The 16485-nt window shown below is 40.2% G+C and overlaps 3 protein-coding genes and 1 long non-coding RNA gene across 5 annotated transcripts in view; 3 read left to right on the forward strand and 1 right to left on the reverse strand.

Moving 5' to 3' along the window:
* LOC113744597 (uncharacterized) overlaps positions 1-2380 on the forward strand; it is a 6567-nt gene extending 4187 nt beyond the window's left edge. The window contains exons 2-3 of the long non-coding RNA XR_003461673.1: positions 858-920; positions 2293-2380. This is a non-coding gene — a long non-coding RNA (uncharacterized LOC113744597). The remainder of the gene's footprint in view (positions 1-857; positions 921-2292) is intronic.
* The window catches only part of gmfb (glia maturation factor, beta), a 9460-nt gene extending 6897 nt beyond the window's left edge, over positions 1-2563 (reverse strand). The window contains exon 1 of the mRNA XM_010753682.3: positions 2350-2563. Coding sequence (XP_010751984.2) covers positions 2350-2532 — 183 coding nt within the window. The 5' untranslated portion in view covers positions 2533-2563. The remainder of the gene's footprint in view (positions 1-2349) is intronic.
* Positions 2564-4049: 1486 nt separating this feature from the next.
* On the forward strand, positions 4050-9212 carry lgals3a (lectin, galactoside binding soluble 3a). Of its 2 annotated transcripts, none has more exons than XM_010753683.3 (6): positions 4050-4227; positions 4582-4599; positions 4689-5429; positions 6320-6408; positions 6575-6731; positions 8285-9212. In XM_010753683.3, the coding sequence occupies exons 2-6, from the start codon at positions 4585-4587 to the stop codon at positions 8438-8440; spliced, it is 1158 nt and encodes a 385-aa protein (XP_010751985.3). In that variant the 5' UTR covers positions 4050-4227; positions 4582-4584; the 3' UTR covers positions 8441-9212. The 2 variants fall into 2 exon arrangements, with proteins under 2 accessions (XP_010751985.3, XP_027130834.1); XM_027275033.1 differs by having other exon boundaries at positions 4050-4222.
* Positions 9213-10170: 958 nt separating this feature from the next.
* Positions 10171-16327, forward strand: synj2bp (synaptojanin 2 binding protein). The gene is made up of 4 exons (XM_010753685.3): positions 10171-10432; positions 12604-12740; positions 12870-12965; positions 14238-16327. The coding sequence occupies exons 1-4, from the start codon at positions 10369-10371 to the stop codon at positions 14397-14399; spliced, it is 459 nt and encodes a 152-aa protein (XP_010751987.2). The 5' UTR covers positions 10171-10368; the 3' UTR covers positions 14400-16327.
* Positions 16328-16485: the final 158 nt, after the last annotated feature.

A 16485-nucleotide genomic window follows, 5' to 3' on the forward strand; every position in this document is an offset into this window, starting at 1 on the left:
GAGAGAGATTGAAGTTTGGCTTCATGTTTTTAAGGAAAGTGTTTGGTGTTTGTGCAGACGGCTGCAGAGTCACGTCCTGTCCATCAAAACATGATTTATGTTTGTGCAGGAGAGGAAACAGCAACACACACACACACACACACACACACACACACATTACATAACTCCAGCACAAAGACACGAAACTTAAAGAGTCTCTGAACCTTCATGCTGAGCAGCTGAGAGTCACACACTCTGTAAAGATTAACAGACTGTGTGTGTGTGTGTGTGTGTGTGTGTGTGTGTGTGTGGAAACAGACATGACAAGACATGTACACACACACACACACACACACACACACACACACACACACATTCCTCCAAACACTGACAGCTCGCTCGCGGCTAAACTCAGACAGGAAGTGACAGTGAGCGAACTCATTTAACGCGTCTCGCGCGTGATAACGGGGCGGTGACGTGGCTCAGGTGTCGGTGCTCGGTGAAGACGGTGGTGCTGTGTAACAAACCCCGCAGGGTGAACGTAGCTAACCGCTTCCCGGAGCACCGGAGCACCGGAGAACGGGCTAACGGCAAGTTAACCGCACCGAGCGGCGCCGTGATGGGAAGTCAGCTCGGGTGGACTTCAAAATAAAAGTCTGGAGAATTCTGAATTCTAAGTTAAAATCTAAATTAGAGTTATAATGTTCACATTTTACTACTTTCTAACACAGTGCCACAGATAATGTGCAGATTAATCAGTGATAAAATCATGATGCCATGAGTAGCTCCAGGTATTTACTGTTTATCTCCTTGTCTCTTTCTGTGTTTTATTTTTTCTATCTCTGTATTTTATTCTATTGTGTTTTTATTGTATTCAGATATACCGGACTGCTGTGACGACCTCATTTCCCTTCAGGGATGAATAAAGTCATCTATCTATGGTAAGAGTCATTCTAACTCTACCCAAGTCAAGTCAACTTTATTGTCAATGCTGCTATATGTACAGGACATACAGAGTATTGAAATTTCATGTTTATGCAAACAGCATAAACATGACATGTAAAATATAAGTATAAGATGTAAAAAATAACAAATCTAAAAATATATACAAGCTAAAAGACATCCATGTGGCACCATGGCACAGTGTGAACAGAATTATCAGTATAAATATATGTATATATGGACAGTATTTACAGTATTTACAGTGAGGTCTATCAAATAAAAGAAATAGGGAAATACCCAACAATCTCTCTTGACTTTACAGTATTTCAGCAGTTTTCACAGAGAGACAAACTAGCTCACTAAATTCTTCCACTTGTAAACAAATCAGCGTGCTCACAAACACAACATGAAACACTCAGCCACACTGTAAATGCTCAGAATACATCCAACGCATCAGCATGAGTTTCACTGCTTATATCTTTGAATCAAAAGATACATGTTAGAAACATTTCGTCTTATTTTAATGAAGCTGATCTGCTGGTGAACAACACTGATAATGAGCAATAATAATAATAGTTGTATTATTTACCAATAATTACAATGTATTTATTTCTATCGTTGTTAAATATATTTGTTTTAATACATTTTATTTACCAATGCTATTCTGATATTGTATTATGTATAGTTTGTTCTTTATATTTTTATTCTTATGTTGTCTGTCGTCACTGTGTGTAATGCTGCTGCTGCACTGTAATTTCCCAGCTTGGGATGAATAAAGTCTATCTATCTATCTATCTATCTATGATTTCAAAACACCATTACTGTAACATTTTAATGACTAAACTTGAAGTGATTTCAGTATCTTTAGCATTTTGTTGTTTTATATAATACAAACTTTGTGCTACAGAACATTTAGAATAAAACAATAATCACTGTGCTTTAATGAATTCAGCAAGTTCAATATATAAAACAAAAAGTCTGAATACATAGTTCTTACTATACACTTCTAATAATTACTTTTTATTGTGATTTTATTTGAATTAACAGAATCAGAAATACTTTAATAATCCCAGGGGGAAATTATTATTATTTAAACATTTATTATTATTATATTATATTGTTGTGATATTTATTATTATTATTTAAACAGTAACATTTAATGTATAACTGTGACGTCCTGACAAACCTCTGTTAAGTCTATTTTTGTGGTTGTGATTTTATTCTGAAACCGGAAGCCCGCCCTGTTGTCCTCCAGCTGGTTGACGCAGATACACTGGGTGTAACTGATGCTAAGCTACAGGCTAACGCCGCCCTCTCTTCTTCGTGCGTGGCGCCTCTCAGCGTTCCTCACGTTACTCTCGTTACTTTCAGACACAGACGTTACAGACGCAGAGGAGGCCGAGCTCAGCTCAGCATGGAGTCACTTACCATTGTCGGAGAGTTTGAAGCTGCAGCTGCTCCCAAAGCTTCAACTGACTCAATGTTTCGGTTTTTTTTACTTCGTCCTGTGACTCGTTGGACCAATCCGAACCGAGCCTGCCTCCAAACACAGCTGCTGCTCCTCCTCCTCCTCCTCCTCCTCCTCCTCCTCCTCATGGAGCTGTCCTCCATTGTCCTGCAGCTTCATTCACTCAGTTTAACATTTAAATAATAATAATAATGTTTTTATATCCAAAATATATGCACAGTCTAAATATATATATAAATATAACTACAACAACTACAACATATAGATAGATAATAACAGATAGACAGACAGACAGATGTCATTATTAGAAGTGTATAGATATAAAACATACAAAATATTAATATATAATATTTATATAAAACAACAAAATGCTAAGATACTGAAATCACTTGAAGTTTAGTCATTTAAATGTTACAGTAATGGTGTTTTAGACAGACAGACAGACAGACAGACAGACAGACAGACAGACAGATAGATAGATAGATAGATAGATAGATAGATAGATAGATAGATAGATAGATAGATAGATAGATAGATAGATAGATAAGTGTAATTAGGGCGCATCACTTTTCATGAATACCCCCTGTTTTTTCTTTATATAGCATCTATATTTTATTTTTGCATTTGTATTTATATTGTGGTTTATCTTTTGTCCTATTCAAGGATTCAAGGGTTTTTTGTCATTACACACCATGTAAACATGGGATGAAACAGAAATGTTTTTCCCTGGTCCCGGGCACCCAATATCAAATATAAAATATAAATAAGTATGTCTGTCGTACAGTGACAATAAAACGTTCTTATTCAGTGTTTAAGTCAACTTTATTATCAATACTGCATAGTACAGGACATACAGAGAATTGAAATTGTGTTTCCCTCTTATATACACCGGTTCAACCACAATAAACATGAAATATAATATAATATATAATACAAAATATAAGTGAAGATGTAAAAATATAAAATTAAAATATATATAAATATATATACAAGCTAAAAGACATCCGAGAATAGAAAAGACAGTGGCAAGTCTGGAGATATAAATACTATAAATATGGCAATATTGAATGAACAGTATAAACAGAATTATCAAATCATCAAAATATCAAATTTATATATAATTTATTCATAATTGATGATTACTTGTTTAACTTAAACTGAAGTATTGTAACAAAAATAATTTACCCCTGGGATTATTCAAGTATTTCTGACTCTGATTCTAATTCTGATCAATATAAATATAAATATGGCAATATTGGAATTGGAATGAACAGTATAAACAGAATTATTAATATAAATATAAATATGGCAGTATGGACAGAACTTAAAGTATAAACAGGTCTATTAAAAAATGAAATATGTAAACAGCTGAGTCTGTCTATTCTAATTAAAAATTTAACTTTGTAGCAGAATTAAACATTTGCACGTGATTTAAAAACGTAAAAAAAATCATCTAAATGTGCAGGGGAGTTAAACATGTGTGTAGAAAATAAACATATACCCGTGTTAAGAAGTTAACCCGAGCTAAACATCTGTACAAAGACTACATGTGTGTGCGCATGCGTGCGTGAGTGTGTTGTTCCGGAGCGCCCCCCGCCCCTTTTCTCGCTGACGTCATCCCCGAGGCGCCCCTTCCTTCCTCTCGAGTTGTAGTTCTTGAGTTGTAGTTCTTTAGTTGTAGTTCCTGAGTTGCTGAGCTAACGTCCAGCTTGTAGTTCCCTCTGCCTCGGGCAGGCTAAACCAGCTAACTGGCTCCAAAAACAGCTGGATAAATAAATAATAATTATTTTTTATTGTTGTTTAGTCGCCGTGTGGAGAGGAGTCCATCTTCTGGTGAGGTAGAGACATTTGACTTTGTCCCGTTTTCTGTGTTTGAGGCTAAAAACAAACGAGCTAACTCGCGGCTAGCTGCTGTTAGCTCGGTGAACTATGTGACATCAGTTCAGCTCCGGGTTTTTGTCCGACCCGAGTCCGGGAATGTGCAGCTGAAGTCGGTGTAAGGGGCAGCACAGCCTCGGTGGTTTGAGCTCCAGCTGACGGAGGTGTTTTTTTTTTTGTTTTGGGTGGGTGACCAGGCGGGGATGGAAATATTTAGTGTGGCATTAGTCAGAGTGTGTGTGTGTGTGTGTGTGTGTGTGTGTGTGTGTGTGTGACAACTTCCTAATAAAACTCGTGTCTCCTCTTGTTTTCAGATCATGTCGGACTTCTCGGTGAGTTGAACATCTTGTCATGTGTCTCTGTGTTCGAGCTCATCTGGTTTGATCCATAACTCTCTGTCTCTGTGTTTCTGTGTTTTCAGCTGGCCGATGCTTTAGGAGACGACTCCCCGAGCCAGGCAAAGAAAATAGGCAACACCAACCCGGCCGCCCCGCCGGCCGGCAACCCTGCACCTCCTCCCACAAACCCAGGATGGCCCAGCTCAGCCCCAGGAGCTCCCACCCAGCCCTCGGCCCCGGGCGACTTCCACCACGGCGGATCGTCCGGCCCGGGAGCGCCGGGGCAGTTCCCGTTCCCCTCTGGTCCTGGAGCGCCGGGGCAATACCCAGGACCTCCCTCAGCACCCGGTGGTGGGTTCCCCCCAGGTCCTGGAATACCAGGACAGTATCCCGCTCCAGGAGCTCCAGGGCAGTTCCCCTCCAGTCCCGGAGCGCCAGGGCAGTTCCCCGGGCAGTTCCCCGGGCAGTACCCACCTGAAGGAGCTCCAGGACAGCTACCCGGAGGCCCTGTCTCTTACCCAACCGGACCATTTGCTTCCGGCCCCGGAGCACCACCCGGGCCTTATCCAAATGTGCCTTTCCCAGGAAGTCATCCAGGAGGAGGAGGAGGAGGCAACGGGATGTACGGACCAGGTGGTCCAGGTGCGTTCCCACCTCCTGCTGGCCCTGGTTCTTTCCCCGCATTCCCTGCTGGAGGCTTCCCCCCGATACCTCCCGGGTCATGGGGACCACCTGGAGGCGGAGGCTTCCCTCCTGCTCCTGGCCCCTTCGGTCCTGGTCCTATGGGTCCATATGGTGGGCCTGCCGCTCCAGGAGGCATGTTGGTGAGTACTGCTGTCGATAAATCTCATTACTCTGCTTGCTTCTTGCTGCGTTTCTTTGCTCCGGTGTGTAAAGTGAACGTCTATGGGAAATAATACAGCTAACACTGCTGTGATGGATGTCTGCTGTGGTACCGGGGTTCTTCTTGTAACAAAATAAAGTTGTTGGGATTCACGGCAGGATGGTGAATGTTCAGTGAGGGCTGCGTTCTGGACTGTATGTCGGGCTCTGCTGTGGGGTGCAAAGCAAAACATGAAGAAAATATAAAGAAACGTTCAAAAGTAGTTTAAAAAAATGTATTCTTGTCTTTCAGCCCAGATATTATCCGCCGTATAATTGAAAGAAATGAACTCAACTTTTCAGTCGGACGCGGACGTCACTCCCAGAATCAACTCATGGTTTGATTAGGCCACACGAGGGACCGAGCACGTACACGCTGCATTGTCTTAATGAAGTGCAATATGATTTCAAATGACACAAATCTCTCTGTATCAAGGCACTTTTTATAAACCCTGATCATAACCTGTCACACAGTCACACAGTCACAACTCAAATCTTTTGTTTGTACACTTTGTAACTTGTATTAAAAAAAATGTTTCAAAACTCCAGATTTTCTTTTCTTTCACTTTGTTCTGACTAATCGTGTGAAGGAGTGTCGAAGGAGAGGTTGACTCATTGGGGTGTTGCATTAGGAATGTGGGCAGGGTTTCAATAATGTTTAACTAAAAATACTCTAAGTACCAAGTTCAGAGCGTTGGTGATAAAACGTGAACAGCTGGGACGAGATAAATTCTGTATTTTTGTTCATAAACACAGTAAAGTTTCATTTGTCATCATCTATTTTCTTTTATTTCTAAATAAAGTATCTTTTAACGTGGTTATTTTTCTACAGATGGTGCCGCATGATCTCCCTCTTCATGCCGGAATGATGCCACGACTTTTAATCACAATAGTCGGGGAGCCCGTTCCCGGTGGAGACAGGTAATGACCGACTCTCTGCATCCACCCTAATCCTCCGCACCACAGCGGTGTTGTCATTACTCCACAGGTTCGCACGTCCTCGCTGTTTATGCCACATCATTAACAATGACACACACACGGTGGAAAAAAGGACGAGCTGTCAGCGTTATTTTTTTTTGTCTTGCAGGTTCCACGTTGACTTCATCAAAGGCCCGGACGTCGTCTTTCACTTCAATCCTAGATTTCCCGAGCAAACAATCGTCAGAAACTCCAACCTGGGTGGATGTTGGGGGCCGGAGGAGCGAGAAGGAGGCTTCCCGTTTGTTCAGGGGCAACGTTTTGAGGTAAAGTGTTACATTAATGGAAAAAAATCTGCAGAGTTTATTCATAATTTAGCTCCTCTGTGTGACAGCTTTGGCAGGCGTTGTGTAGGTGTGTGTAGACTGGACTAAATTACTCGTGTGTTTATTTATAAAGGATCCTCTTTGCACCCACACTGAACACACAGCACGTGAATTAACATGCAGAAAAATGAGATTAAAGCTCACGTTTGTATTCAAATCAAAGCCACTCTGCACCGTGCATACATGTAGGTACATTTCTAAAAATTGTCGTCTGCATGCGAGGATGTGCGACAAAGCGTAGCTCTGTCCAAATTGAACCCGATGCCGCGTTCACGTCACCTGAGACGGGAATGATTCCCGCGTTTACGCAAGCATTCACATGACAGGACGATTCGAGACGAGCGAATGATCACAGAGTTAAAAATCATCTGGACTAGGACTTTCCTACTTCCCCGATTTTCAGGTTTTCCAGTCGTAATTAAGACAGCAGCTCTATTTACACGCCAGAATTTCATAATTATGATAACTGAAGCGACATAAGAGGAGCTCTGATCATCCAGAACAAATTCCAAAGCCTGTGAGAGTGTGAACATCAACAACCGATGATGAATTCAAGCAAACGTGTGAACAGGGACGTTTTGTTCCAAAGATTTTACTGCGTGGTGTGAGTTCTCTTTTATTAAAATGAATGCCCTCCCTTCTACCATCATAGACGGTCATGGAACAATACAAATACCTCGGCATTATCATAGACAATAAACTGACCTTGGAGCCACATGTTAATAATAATAACAATAACAATAACTTTATTTATATAGCACCTTTTTTAAAACAACGTTTGCAAAGTGCTTTGACAGACAGCACGGACAAGAGACTCAGCAGCAGAAGAACCAACAACATTTAAAAGACAGGACATAATAAAACAATTAAATTTTTTTTAAAAAAGTTAAGTAATGCATAAACCTGATAAATGACATAAAACAACAATAAAATATAGAAAGATGAAAATAAGTGGAAAACACACACCGCAAATGAGCCATACACATTCACACACACACCACATTTTAATAAAAAATAATAAATAAAACGTTCACAAAGACCTCACATGAAGCAGGTCTATAGAAATGTGTTTTAAGAAGTGATTTCAAAGAATTCACTGATGTTGTCGCTGTGTGTTAAACATCTCACCAGCATATGTTCATCCTTTTTTGAGCACCGCCAGTCCTGTCCGACCCGGCTCAGCACCTGAACAGCAGCATCATGTTGATTCGGCTGACCTGAATGTAAAACTAACCGACACAAAAAGCTGCTGTAGGCCTTTTTAATGCTTCGTATATCTGTGGTTTTTGTTTTTTCTCCTGCTGCTGCTGCTGCTGCACAACAAATTGCCTCTCAGGGATAATAAAGATTCCATGATCCTTGATCCTTGAATGAATCATGGAAAATATACAAATATTTACATTTGAGAAGCTGAAATCACTTCGTTTGGGGGCCTTTTTTATGCCACTTGATTGCATGTTTACATGTGCGTAATGTTGCTCTCCCCCCTGCAGCTGAAGATCCTCGTGGAGGAGGACACGTTCAAAGTGGCCGTGGACGGCACCCACCTGCTGGAGTACGAGCACAGGGTCGGCGGCCTGGAGGAGGTGACCCTGGTGCGAGTGTCCGGAGACGTCGTCCTCCACAGCGCCGCCCCGAGCATGATCTGAACCCTCCGAGCTACTAAACCACACCGCTGTTACAGGAAGACCGAGGTCGAACTCCACCACCGTATTCGAAAAAACCCCTTGACGGGAGTTTTCGAGGCAGCCGAGTGCGATCTTTGCCCACCTGGAGCTTCTTCATTTATTACAGAACGGAGGGCAGATCAGCTCAGATCTGCACACTATAATCTTTTTTTTGTTTTTTACTGGCTGACGTCTCAGTTTATAGCCACACAATCCAGTATATTTTACGACATAACAATATCAAAGTAGTGAATGAGCCGATCTAACACGGGCGTTTTAAGGAAATACTAATTTATACCTGAATAAAAAGAATGTAGGCCAACGTCCCGAACATATAATGTCCACCAGTATGCTGTATTCTGTTTACAGTACATGTATGTTTATTATTTTGTCCTCTGTAATGCATGAGAGTGTGTCACCGCCTTACTTCAGCGCTCCCCAACAAACACACAGTACACGACTCTGAGCTCCTCCAGTATTAATCCTCCCGAGCGCTCACACCGGAGGCAGATATGATTTCATGTTGAAGTCTAATCATAAAAAAACAAAACAAAAACAAAAAGCGAGGCTCGAGTCAAACATTGGTGAGAGGAGAGAGGTTTAATGTTGCCAAAGAAAACCGTGGTTTTGAGATTATATGCTGAGAAATGAAAAGGCAACGAATGAAGACTGATGATGCTGTTTGATTCAGAATATTGTTCACGTTCCATGAGCTGTCTGCCTGTACACTCAATAAATGCTAGTTTCTCTGCTCCTGTTCTTTGTTTTGAAGGGGAGGACGTGAATCTTCCACAGTTTGTGGTGCCTGGATCTTTATTTGTGCCCCTTTTTAAAAAAAAAAAACTAGAATGAATAAACACCTTATGCTTTAAACAGTGACACAAACGGCTACTTTTACATATTTAGAGCACCTAAAAAATGGATTTATAATATTTGCACTTCGTCACATGACTTCATGAGGGAGTAAAAATCAAGAAATCAATGTTAGAGGTGCAGATTTAGCAATATATACTGGCCCCAGCTACATAATTACGCATTTTATAATTATTATAATATGCGGGAGTATCAAAAGTACATCTTCTACTTGTTCTCTTTTAATGTAATGGAGTATTTTTACACATCTGAATACTTCTTCCACCACTGGTAAGGATTTACTACTGCTACTAATCTAAACAGTGGTCTCTAATTAATGTTAATAGTTGTATTAAATTACATTACAGTCATATTAATAACATAATTTGAAATAAACACTCTTTACACTGAAGTATAATGTGGGTAGAATTGATTATGAGTAGACAGGGTCGATAAAATGAGTGGTATATCAAAAGTACATCTTATACTTGTACTCTTTTAGTGTAATGGAGTATTTTAAAAGAAAGGAAAACATCTGAATACTACTTCAAGTCAATGCTGCCATATGTACAGGACATACAGATAATTTAAATAGCGTTTCTGCTGCAAATTAAATATAAATATCAAATATATACAAGTTAAAAGATATCTAATAAAAGATGTGCACGGTGTAAACGTTTTTGAATGGTGTACAGCCATTGACTGTACATACATACAGACTGTACATTGATCCATACATACATACAGACTGTAAGTATTTAATCGTAGTATTAGAGGCAGTACAGTCCATGTTTATCTGCAGTACTTTGCATACTCTCTGATTTGCCTCCTGCTTGTAATTCAAAGGTCGGCCTGCAGTTCCGCGTCGCGCCATCAGGGGGCAGCACATCCTCAGAGCGCGCAGTGTGTGGCGCTGCAGCGAGCAAATCGAAACTCTTCAATGAGTTCACCTTCACTTAAATAGTTTCTATCTGTCTCACTGTCTGTCTGCCTGCCTGTCTGTCTGCGTGTCTCTCTCTCCGAGCTCGGATTGTTCCTCCTCTGCTGTCCCGGACAACATGAATGGCTCCGTGCACTCCTCATCCAGCGCGGTGGACATCAAGCTGAAGCGCGGGCCAGCAGGTAAAGAAGAAGAAGAAGAAGACCGTTAGCAGCGAGCTAACTAGCCTGCTAGCTGCTAAGACCGTAAGAATGAACGGTCCTCGATGCTAACGTGTTAGCCTGAAGCTAGCGGCTAACTAACGGCTAAAATAAAACAACCAAAGCTCACACAGCGTCTGTTTATCTGCAGTGTGAGCGTCAAGGTTCAGTCTGAGGAGGCCGGCCGGACTTTAATAAGTTTAAGTTCTCAGTCTGAGTGAAGCAGCAGTGATTTATTTAACTTTAAATCTTTAAAGTGACGTGACTGAGCTAACGGGGTTAGCCGCAGACTTTAGCTTCCAACACGCTGTACACGAGTTATGTAACAGTGACGTCACCGTGTACTTTATGTACTAATACTGCTGTACTTTATGTACTAATACTGCTGTACTTACTGTACTAATACTGCTGTACTTTATGTACTAATACTGCTATACTTTCTATACTAATACAGCTATACTTTCTATACTAATACTGCTGTACTTTCTGTACTAATACTGCTGTACTTTCTCTACTAATACAGCTATACTTTATGTACTAATACTGCTGTACTTTATGTACTAATACTGCTGTACTTTCTGTACTAAGACTGCTATACTTTCTGTACTAAGACTGCTGTACTTTCTCTACTAATACAGCTATACTTTACGTACTAATACTGCTGTACTTTATGTACTAATACTGCTAAACTTTCTGTACTAATACTGCTGTACTTTATGTACTAATACTGCTGTACTTTATGTACTAATACTGCTATACTTTCTTTACTAATACTGCTATACTTTATGTACTTATACTACTATACTTTATGTACTAATACTGCTGTACTTACTGTACTAATACTGCTGTACTTTATGTACTAATACTACTATACTTTCTATACTAATACTGCTGTACTTACTGTACTAATACTGCTGTACTTTATGTACTAATACTACTATACTTTCTATACTAATACTGCTTTACTTTCTGTACTAATACTGCTTTACTTTCTGTACTAATACTGCTATACTTTCTATACTAATACTGCTGTACTTTCTGTACTAATACTGCTAAACTTTCTATACTAATACTGCTGTACTTTCTGTACTAATACTGCTGTACTTTCTGTACTAATACTGCTATACTTTCTATTTTAATACTGCTATACTTCCTAAACTAATGCTGCTATACTTTCTATACTAATACTGCTATACTTTCTGTCCTAATACTGCTATACTTTCTGTACTAATACTGCTATACTTTATGTACTAATACTGCTGTACTTTATGTACTAATACTGCTGTACTTTCTTTACTAATACTGCTATACTTTCTATTTTAATACTGCTATACTTTCTGTACTAATACTGCTATACTTCCTAAACTAATGCTGCTATACTTTCTGTACTAATACTGCTATACTTCCTATACTAATACTGCACTGTACTGCACTGTACAACTACGACTTGACTACTACTGCTACTACGACTCCTACCACTACGACTTATACTATGAGTACTACTACTATAAGTACTATGACTACCACTACTATGGCTGCTACGTCTAATACTCAGATACTAATACTACCACTACTACTTTACTAATACCAATACAACTACTGCTGCTGCTGCTGCTGCTACTACTACTACTACTAAGACTCCTACCACTACGACTTATACTATGAGTACTACTACTATAAGTACTACAACTACCACTACTATGGCTAATACGGATACTAATACTACAACTACCACTACTACTATGACTTCTACTAATACTACGACTACTACTAATACAACTACTACTACTAGTACTTGACTACTACTGCTACTACAACTTATACTATGAGTACTACTATAAGTACTACAACTACCACTACTATGGCTACTACGTCTAATACGGATACTAATACTACAACTACTGCTCTGACTGTTACCTTTAATAACTCAGTTTATTAAACAGATTGATTTCTAACGTGTAAAATCTTTAAAGTTACGTCTCAGCCTGTGACAGGCAGCTGGAGCTGTTACGTAACACTGTGACCTGCAGTCTCCTCTGAGCGACCGCACGTTCCAGCGTCTTCAGACTTTGATCCGTAGAGATTAAATGTTGATGTTTGGGATTATTGAACTTCACTCACAGAGCTCACTGATGTCTGCGTTTCTCTTCCAGGCTTAGGATTCAACATAGTCGGGGGCGTGGACCAGCAGTATGTCGTGAATGACAGCGGCATATACGTGTCCAAAATAAAAGAGGATGGAGCTGCAGGCCTGGATGGGAGACTCCAAGAGGGGGACAAGATCCTGGCGGTAATAGATTACTATGTGACATTTAATCCGTTAAACATTAATCCAGTGAACAGTCAGCAGGTTAATGAAAAATGAAACTAATGATTAACTGCTGAAGGTCAATCAGCTGAGTTTTTTTTGTGTGTGTAGATAAACGGAGTCGTGCTCGAGGACCGGACACATAAAGACGCAGTGGAGCTGTTCAGGAGAGCGGGAGAGTACGTGGAGCTCCGTGTTCTGAAGAAGGTGGGACCTATACTTTGTATTTATTTAGTAAGTGTTCTGGAAGTTTCTGTCCTTTGGTTACACGAGGTCAGTATTAGTTGTTTGGCTTTGGTTGGGAACAGTAGGTGCCGGTCTGTCTCAACGCTGTGATGGCCAGGGTCGAAGAGACCTGTTGCTGCCTTCCTAGACATAATAGATAGCTGCCGTTGACGTTCCAATCTGCATAAACAGACAACAGTGTCTCCAGACTAGAATATGCTGACAATAACACCTGCATGGGTAAAGACAGATGTTATCTTTGGGTTTAAAGTCCATCCACCAGGATGAGTTGGGCAGAATGTGAGACCGACTCAGGCACTTCTGATGAACTTTGAGAGTGTCTCTAATTCTCCTTGGCCAAGCGTCAATAAATAATACAGCATAAGACATCAGAGGCTCCTTTGACTTCAGCAATTTCTCCACAACAGAAAGCAGCAACATATAAAACAAATGTAGCACACCAGCGCCTGCTCTTTAATCAACCCAAAAGGCCACAGGTCACCCCGCTGCGCGTCCCTCTCTACCTTCACGAACCTCCTGAAGACCTCCAGCTCTTCAGAGAGGACCTCCTCTACAACACCACCAACACCTGGACATGATAAATCTATCCCCCCTCTACTGTCACTACTTATTACTGCAGTAACATGTCCATGTGCTGTGTGACGAGGGGAAAATAGAGTTAAACTAAGTTTAATTTGACTAAAATTCAGCTTGGATCCTTTTTTATTGGTTGCTCTCGCTGTCATTATTCATGATTTATTAAATAAAATGTGAGGAGCCATGAGCTTTATTCAACTTCTGTTTGGGGAGCGTGGCAGAAAAAGAAAAGAACACCTGATGTTTACTCACAGCCACACTGAGCAAACATACGGTTTACCACCAAGACTACAGAGATAAAACGTGGTCATAGTTCATTCTTAGGTAACAAAAACATAACAATTGTTATTTTTAGGTGACTGTACACAAATTAAATTAATATTATATTTAATTTCTGACTACATTTGACACCTGGACCTTTTTAAGAAGTGGATCAGACACCTCAGACTTCAGAGCGTGATTATTAAAGTTATTAAATGCACATTTGCTTTCACGCAGTGGTTGTTGGTGCTTTTTAGTCAGCACACATTAGATTTAACCAAAGAATATCTTGACTTAACCATTCAAACAGATGAGTTTCTGCATAAATATACATAAACATCACCTCCAGCGCAGCTTTAACATGTGTTCTTGTTTTTTTATCTCCGTGTCTTGCAGTCGTCTCATCACATGAACGGACCCACGGGCTCACAACCCGATCACGACTCTTCTTCTCCTTCTTCTTCTTCTTCTTCTACTCTGGGAATACTCGCTGTTTTAGCGGGAGCCGCGGCCATCTTTGCGTTCATTTACATGCGGCACCTTAAGAAGCACTTTTAACCGCCTGTGTATTTTATCGTTAAGATCAAAAACTTTGCTACGAGGCCAAAGAAGTGAAAGAGGGAACAAACTCATTATTTAGTTGATTGTTAGTAGACGCTGATGAGTTTCTCCGTGTTCATGTGTGCGTTATGTGATTAACGGTAGCTGACTCCCTTCCTATGCAAAAAGGATGCTCTCTCTTACCACACAGATTATTTTGAATAGATAACTTTGTGATTGTAAAGAACGTACACGTGACATTCCTGCTGCTGAGCTGAGCTGGGCTGAGCTGAGCTCAGGTAGAAACAAACCTCGAGTCAGACCGTCCTCGAGCTTCAGGGTCCATTTACAAACTGAAAGACGGCGTTGTGTTCAGTCACTCGTACCTCCCGTCTCTGAATGGCAGACCTGTCCGAGAGGCCCGCGTGAGAGGGAAGCCGCCGTGCTTTCAGTTTGTCAGTGTCGACCCGGGTTTGATTTTCATTTTTTGCAGCCGTTGCACAGAATCACGGGAGGAGCGGCGTCCTGCTGTGCAGGCTAAATGCGATAATGGACTTTAGAGTGCCTTTTTCCAAGAGTTCATGTTGCTCCTTATCGTGATCAAAATGAAAATAAACCCATTACATCCATTGATTCGCTAAATTAAAGGATGTGGCTGCTGATAATCGACCTTTTTCTTATTGTCAACAAGTCTTACTACCTAACAGTGAGTTACTCTCTGACTTCTTTGTTGTTCTCCGTAAATCTTTAAAAAAAACAATTCTCACAGATGTAGTTTCATGTTTAAAGGCGGGTGTGTGTAGGTTCCTAAAACAGCTGGATGCAGTCGGTTTCAAACATTACTCACAGGAGGAGGAGGAGGTGGTGTATTTGTTGGGGACTATTTTCAGCTGCGGATTAATACACTCACAAGCAGGGAGACGTTTAAAAAAGGTTTGTAAGATTTAGTGGCACCTAGCGGTGAAGTGACAGATTGCAACCAAGTGAATACTCTCCTCTCCTTTCAAGCGAAAAGAAAAGAAGAAAAAGAAGAAAAACTCAGATAAAAAAGCAAAAAAATTCTTATTTTCAGGTGATTATAAACTAATAAAAACACAATAATTAATATTATTTTACATTCCTGCCAATAGATCCTCCTAAATCTGACGCACCGGACCTTTAAGTGTTCAATTACAGTGCCCGTGTTCATAGTGATGGAGGACCGTGACACCAAGTACAATGTTGTTGTTCATTTTTTAAAATAGTTTTTGGACATTATTAAGATTTATCAGTTCGTTTTGGTCTTTTTTTTTTTTTTTAAGTTGTTGACAATAAGAAAAATCTAGATTATCACCAAAGTATCTCGAGTAGTTTCACTTTGGAGAGTTTGTTGTCACACGGTCACTCAGGGTGAACCATTAAATCTGTATCATACAAATCATTTCTTTAAATATAAATATAAATATATTATGTGCCGAGCTGCTCGTTGCTTAATGCTCAGTCACAGCTGAAGAGATGCTGCCATGTTTTGTTTTTCGTCCGTCTGGATATTTCAAATATTCTCCTAATTTAGTGCTCGTCATCACGCCGCACCTTCTGCCGAGTGATCGGTCTTGAATATGAAATATGGATGTTATGATAAAGGACATGAGTTGTTTGTTTATGTGAAAGATCAGCAGCTCAGTTTTATTAAAGAGTTGGTAGCTGTCAACTCTAAATGTTTATTTTGCACTAGCCACAATCATGGATCTCCTCCAGTAACGGCCATAGAGCAGGTGAAAGTGAATTGTGTGCGCCGGGTGTGTCAAGCTGCGTGTGTCTGTAAATATGTTTCATGTCGCTCTGCTGAGTGGGATTGTGAATACGTGCAGTTATGCCAGAAACGTTGATCAGAAGCACTAATAAATTATACAAACACTGCGTTTTACATCCAGACACCTACTGTATTAAAATTCATGTTGAATTCACCTGAGTTTGTCTTTTTTCTTATTGTCATTTAATAAATTCAGAATATTTCACATTAAACTGTTTTTACTGCCAAGAATTTTACCGTAATAAATACAATGAAACATCATTTAAAATATGACTTTATTCTGTATAAATTATCTTAAAATGCCACATAAAT

Source organism: Larimichthys crocea, chromosome XXIV (genome assembly GCF_000972845.2).
Source record: "Larimichthys crocea isolate SSNF chromosome XXIV, L_crocea_2.0, whole genome shotgun sequence".
NCBI classification, from domain to species: Eukaryota; Metazoa; Chordata; class Actinopteri; family Sciaenidae; genus Larimichthys; species Larimichthys crocea.